Source organism: Papaver somniferum, unplaced genomic scaffold (genome assembly GCF_003573695.1).
Source record: "Papaver somniferum cultivar HN1 unplaced genomic scaffold, ASM357369v1 unplaced-scaffold_107, whole genome shotgun sequence".
NCBI classification, from domain to species: Eukaryota; Viridiplantae; Streptophyta; class Magnoliopsida; order Ranunculales; family Papaveraceae; genus Papaver; species Papaver somniferum.
Genome location: NW_020619603.1, coordinates 4184166 through 4190713, shown reverse-complemented (window position 1 = coordinate 4190713; position 6548 = coordinate 4184166). Strand labels below are relative to the sequence as shown.

The following is a 6548-nucleotide window of genomic DNA, read 5'->3' as shown; positions in this document are numbered from 1 at the left end:
TAGGAAGAGGGAGAAAGTGAATTTAGTTCTCAAGTAGAATTGTTGTAATACTTCTATTATTTAAGCAATCTTAATCTTCAATTAATAAAATAATAGTTCATAATGACCACCTAGAGATTGGATCAGATTGAGTGGAGTGTAGTTGTAAGATCTTACAACTACAAAAATAAATAATAAAAAAAATTCATCATTTATATTTTTTAATTTTTTAAAAATTCATTGATTTGGATTTTGATCAATTAGTGTGAGCTTTTTTATACGCATTTTTCATGGTGGATATCGTCTATGCCCAAAGATATATGTGCCCAATGTACCGTGGGAATGATACCGTGACACTTGCCTTCCGGGTTTTGGTTCAACTAAGCCAGCTATATATTCCGTAATTAGTTTTAGTCAACAAAATTAGTCATAAAAATCCAAGGTGACCAAACTTGTGGTACAAAAATCCCACTCAAATGTTGAACTCCATGTTAAACTAAATTAATACAAAAATCCCAAATTTTAAAAAATTGATACAAAAATCCCAAATTTCAAAATTGGTTTCATCAAATTTTATGATGAAACCAAAAAATGGTTTCGTCAAATTATATGAGGTTTCATCAAATTTTATGATGAAACCAAATTTTGGTTTCATCAAAATTTTGTTTTTTGGGGTTTCTGTGTTACTTTTGTTTTGGCGGGTATTTGGTGGATGGATAGTGACACCTTCGGGGTTATAACTCCCGGACCGTTAAATCAATTAAGAGACAATCCAGAAGATCCCATGTTAATTAATTTTTAAAGATTTTGTATCTAATTCAAAACGTTACGAACTAGATGTGATTTTTAACCATTTTTAGTATAAAATGTATCTTTACAGGCAAGAGTTAATATCACAATCCCCATCCCCCTGAACTAAAATTCAGAAATACTAGATATTTTGTTGATCAAAATCCTTTGCACATCACAAATGGGTAGAACAAAACCATGTCTTTTCATTATTCTTCTAACGATTATTCTACAGCTAAACTTAACCATCGCAATGAATCCCAAAGGGTTTACTTTGCGGATGATTCATAAAAACTCTGAAGAATCACCCCTTTACAACCCTCTTGATCATTTGATGACACAAGAGGAAATATTTCAAACCCTCATCGACCAATCCAGAGCTCGAACACGATACATTGCTTCACAAATAAATCCTGATGTTTTTGTGCGGGTGCTTTACGATGAAGGAGCATTTTACCACGCTGCATCTGTGGGTATAGGTACATTTCCTGGTCAGCCAGGATACATGAGTTACTATTTACTGGTTGATTCAGGTAGTGATCTTACTTGGCTTCAATGCCGAGGTGCGACACAATTTTTCCATCAAGATTCGCTTCTTTATCCCTGGCAGGATTCACAATCATATCGTCTTGGTCGTTGTCGGAATACTAGTGCTGACTGCAGAATATGCAATGGATCGGGCGTATGTGTTTACAAAGAAACTTATGTGGATTCTCAAGTTACATATGGTGTCTTGGCCAATGAAAATTTCACTTTTAGCTCAAGAACTAGCCCTAGCAGCCTTGTAAGTTTTCAACTACGGATGGGCTGTGGTTTACGCCAAGTCAATTTTAACCTGGGTAAGAACGGCAGTAGACAGAAACCTGATTTTATCGCAGGAATCCTTGGTTTAGGAAGGGGTCTACGTTCTTTTGTATCCCAATTAACTGTGGGTGGAGGTAAATTTTCCTACTGCTTTGAGAAATATAGCCGGGGAAACACATATTTAAGTTTTGGTGAAGATGCCAGGATTGGAGACCAAGCTCGCAGTACTCCCTTTGCACCAATCAACAACTTTAATACATCGTTTTATTACTTGAATCTTGAGGGTATCACCGTGGGTGGTCTTACAATTCCTAGAAGAGAATTTGAGTATAACCACAACAAAAGAACTGGTGGTTGCATCATAGATTCTGGGGCTCCTTTTACCACCATGTATAAAAACATTTATGTTAAAGTTAAAGATTATTTAGAGGGATATTTTTTGAATTATTACGGAATTCGTCCTGCAGCATTTAGCAGAGGCATGCTTTGTTTCAAAACTAAAGCTGGACAAGAGTATAGAAAACCCAACATAATATTTCATTTTCAACAGTCTGATTATAATGTTTCAGAGTCGGAGGTTTGGTATGAGATTCCAGGACATGTTTGTTTAGGTATGGTTAGTTCGGATTCTAATAAGCCGGCTTTGACTTTCGGAGCACTTCAACAGGTTAATAAGAGGATTTTGTATGATAATTTGAATTTGCGGCTCTCATTTGCTGATGAGAACTGCTGAGACCCCCAGTGAACTCACAGTTTAAGGCGTTTTAGCCAGCCATATGTTCTTCTAATAATGAATAAATAGTACATGTTCATCTTACCATCATATATGTATATTGTTTGGAATTTCATAAACAAGTACCAGCTCGTAGTTATTTTATTTCTTAAGCCCTCTCTCTGCCAATCAGGGGAGGAACTACACTAGGCAAAAAGACAAAAAACCATTTTTCTCATAGCCTATTTTGGCGTGTGATTCTTAGGCTTAAGCCAGGGATGAGAAAATTACTAGTTCCGCCGCTGCCAATAATGCGACTTCTCTACCGAAATTACTCATAAGTGAGTGAGACAAATTGATTAACATGACTATACCCTATGATCTCAAGACATCACTCTCCTTTCTTGATTTACTCAAAGTCTATCTTATTCAAAGAGAAGACTGGAAGCTACAAAATCCAGATGGTGGAGAATTAGATGTAGATATGTTTGCTGCAACTTATCATTCATCTCATCCAGTTTACTACCAACAGGTCTCTCTTTCTCGGATGGGACTTTTGTTTTTATCCGTATTAGGTTATTAGGTTCATCTTAGTCAAATTTTGACAGATTGATGATATTGCAGTTCTCTGTTTAAGTACATCATTCTTTCCATCTCTACATATATTTATCACTTGTAGGAAAAAATTTCCTAAATTTTGAAGGTGATTCTCCACGGCTTCCAAATATACTAGTAGAAGGAAACACATATTGATGTACTTTCATTATTTGCAAAAACAATTAGACTCTGCAGTTATTTATGAGTAATTTGGTGTTCCTTTGCACTTTCAATAGACTTACTAAGAGTGCATACCAGCTTTTTGGGTCTGGACTTTCTAAGTTTGATAAGTGAGATTGATCAAATGGAAATACAATCGATTTTTAGACTACTTTCTATCGCTACTTCTTGAATTGCTAGTGATGTTCGATTGGTCTTGGTTGGTTGGAGTTACTCTTATTCGGCTTTCTTTCTAGTTCAAGCCAATTCATTTGGGAGGATATACACGAAGATGTCTGATCAAGAGGAATTAACCAGCTAGCAACAAGGCGGACCAATTGATGGACAATTCCAAGTTATATCGGGCAGTCTTATTGGTTTAGGTTTCTTAATATTGGTTATCCAGTCCCAGTTATCTGCAATACTCATCATTCTCTGCCGTGCCTATGTAAATGTCAGTAAATTCCCGTTACAGGCGAATCTTTAGAGGAAAATGGAAAAATAAAAAGGTGATTTGGACCTGTAAACCATTCTCACCAAAAGTTGCTACTATAAGCCAAATATCAGTACAAATCAAGAAACTTAAAAGACAGCCACAATGCAAAATATCTAATCATAACAGCCAGAATGCAATGCATCAACCATTATGTCAATCCTGAAAAAGTGAAAAGTCTAATAGCAACATTACAGTGACTGTCAGCCACATTCACGGCCACCAAATATTCATTTGCAGGGGAAAACCATTCAGAAACGAACACGACTAAGAAATATATAATGAAATCTGAGTTTTTATAGAACTGAATGTCAAGCAGAAAACTCAATTTGATTCAACTTCCTGTTGATGATGTTAAGGATGGATTCTTGCAGCAGCAAATACAAATATCTGGCTGCATTAAAGCTGGCCTGCCATTTTGCTAGGTGGTAAATTCCTCTTCATCAGGCTCCCACCAACGAAACTCCTGGAAACACGAAAGAATGTCAAATAAGAGTGGCTCCAACCAACAAAAATCTAGAGGTACTACAATAACAGCATATCCGATAAGATTCAAATTAACCATAAACACCAAAAACAAACAGCATATCCGAGACAAGTAAAGTGTGAACGTATATTTGTTGATAATGAGTACAAAGAAGTACTTGGCTAAACTCAGTAGCTTGGCATAACTGAGAACCACAGATTCAATAGACATATAGTAAATGCGACATTTCCAAGATATTTCAATCAAGGTAACAAAAACATGTAAACGTAACATAACACATACTTTTTAATCTTACGGACTGAGTCAGACAAAGTAGTATGCATCTTACTTGGCCCAACAAGGGTTATAAACAGGAAAGACAGAACTCGGTGACAGCTACCAAGGTGGTTATCACATTTAATTTTGTATTATTGGGTTAGGTAAAGAAGATCCTATTGTGGTATGCAAGGTACTTATAACAATGAAAAAGAAGTGATAACAACTACTGAAGTTGGAAAACTAGGATTAATTTTTTGAGCTATTATGGTCCTACATTGGATGTGAGTACCCTGGAAGACTGAAGTATTCATCAATTACCCTCTTGTATGGAGTTATGAGAGGCAGGTGATGGTGTTTTTTTTTTCGAGTTATTAGGTTACTAGATTGTTCCTCACAACCATACATCGCAAGAACAGGAGATAGCCAAAGTACTTCCTGCTAAAGCAATTCCAAGATGTAGGAACCAAATAAATTTCCTGAAACCACTGAGAAAGCTCTCTGTTTCAAGGTTTTAACTATACACACTTCGATTATACACGAAATATTTTTAACTGAAATAGTAGGATAGGCGCATAGCAATTTTAGCATAATTAGAAGCTAACAGTAATTCAAGTGTTCAGCACCAGATCAATTGTTGTCTAATTTTCTGTAATAGCATAAAATCTGAATGAAACTTACCAGTTTATAATTATTCAGAGATTGGTTTCTTCCTTTTTTATACACGGTAGAGCACCGACCGCAGTTCCTGTCCCCCCGCTAGTTCTTGCTCTTTCACCTGAATCCATTAGTTTCGTAACTTCTTCTCCTAGTGCTTTCAATGACACTAAGGTGTTCTTGTGACGGATTCCCGATACAAAATTCTTATCAATATTCACAAGCATTCTAGAAGATGAAGCTTGATCTGGGGAGTAACGATATACCTTTTCATCACGGGAATCGTGACACAAAAGCCCACCATTCTTTGTAAAGGTGATCGGTTTTACATACATTGATAAATTACTGAACTCTTTACTCCAAATACACACATCATGATAATTTTGATTCTTCTTCAAAACCCATAAGTCAAAATCTAGATACGGGGTACCATATGCATATAAATAATCGTCTAAAACATGTAGATTAAGAGGAAGCGGATTACCATTTCCTCCCAAACAAGGTGGTGACGGAAGTTCTCGAAACTCCTCGTCAGCCAAACTAAAGGCAATAATAATTCCTCGGTCGTCCACCCAATGAATAGCTCCATTCGCAAACACACCACATTGAGCACCAAGGAAAAATTGAGCACCAAGGAAAAACCGTTTTAAATTATAATCCATCTTCTTTTTAACATTTCTCCACCCAATGCCACTACCAAGAGTGTATATCTGAACAGTTCCAAAATTTGGGTCTCTCCTAGAGTTGCGAATTCTGACAACCTTGTACTCATTGGTCGATGGAACATAACCAAATCCAGTTCCAGTTAACAACTCCTCTCCTTTAAATTTTGGAAGGACAACATATTCTCTAGTAACTGGATTACAGATATAAGCATATTCATACAAAGGAATACCATAATTAAACGATGCATTGAAACAACGGTTAAATGGAGGTCTTAAATTCATCCTTGTACGTCTACTAAAACAGTTTAAATTCTCATCATACTCAGCATAACCATAACAAAAGTCTTCTTCTTCAACAAAATCGTCAAAATATGCTTCTTCATCATCAAAAAGTATGTTTCGTCATCAAAATCTGGTTCATATAATAACAAACTCAACTTACCAGAAGAATCATGATGAAGATTTAATTGCATTTGTGAAAATGACCGATGTTGAATAAGATTTCTCCATGGTTTTGACACCAATTTGCAATCTAAAGCAGATTCAGTTGGTAATCTAGATAAAATATCTAACATAATATCTGATGGGAGCATATCGAAGTTCCCCATCGAAACAGGACAAGAGATTTCAGAGTAATTAGGGTTTCAGGGAGGGGATTTGGTTTTGAGATTAACACCGGAGAGAAGGACTGTGAGAAATGAAATGGTTCTTTCCTGTTCTTATAGGGTTTAGATCTACTCCGATCTTTAGAAAACGGGTTTGGACACGGCTTGGCTTATTATATGTAGAGAGAAACAAAGAAGGAGATTCTCACTGGATCTAGAAAGTTATCTATTGAAGTGATCGATCTTGTTTGCCGATTTTCGGGATGATCTTCTTATGGCGGCGTTCTTTGGTGTGAAATAGTGAGTCTGGTCAAAGAAAGTCAAGGTCAATAGCTTTTGGCCTGCC

At 36.2% G+C, this 6548-nt stretch overlaps 2 protein-coding genes across 2 annotated transcripts; one reads left to right on the top strand and one right to left on the bottom strand.

The window, feature by feature from the left end:
• Window positions 1-1021: 1021 nt before the first annotated feature.
• LOC113327906 (aspartic proteinase nepenthesin-2-like) lies at window positions 1022-2305 on the top strand. Its single transcript, XM_026575023.1, has one exon. It carries the CDS (start codon window positions 1022-1024, stop codon window positions 2303-2305), a length of 1284 nt encoding a protein of 427 aa, XP_026430808.1.
• Window positions 2306-3891: 1586 nt separating this feature from the next.
• LOC113327818 (F-box protein At3g07870-like) lies at window positions 3892-6168 on the bottom strand. Its single transcript, XM_026574939.1, has 2 exons — window positions 4957-6168; window positions 3892-3999 (listed from the first exon to the last, which is right to left on the bottom strand). Exon 1 carries the CDS (start codon window positions 5877-5879, stop codon window positions 4971-4973), a length of 909 nt encoding a protein of 302 aa, XP_026430724.1. The 5' UTR covers window positions 5880-6168; the 3' UTR covers window positions 3892-3999; window positions 4957-4970.
• Between the last annotated feature and the right edge of the window lie 380 nt (window positions 6169-6548).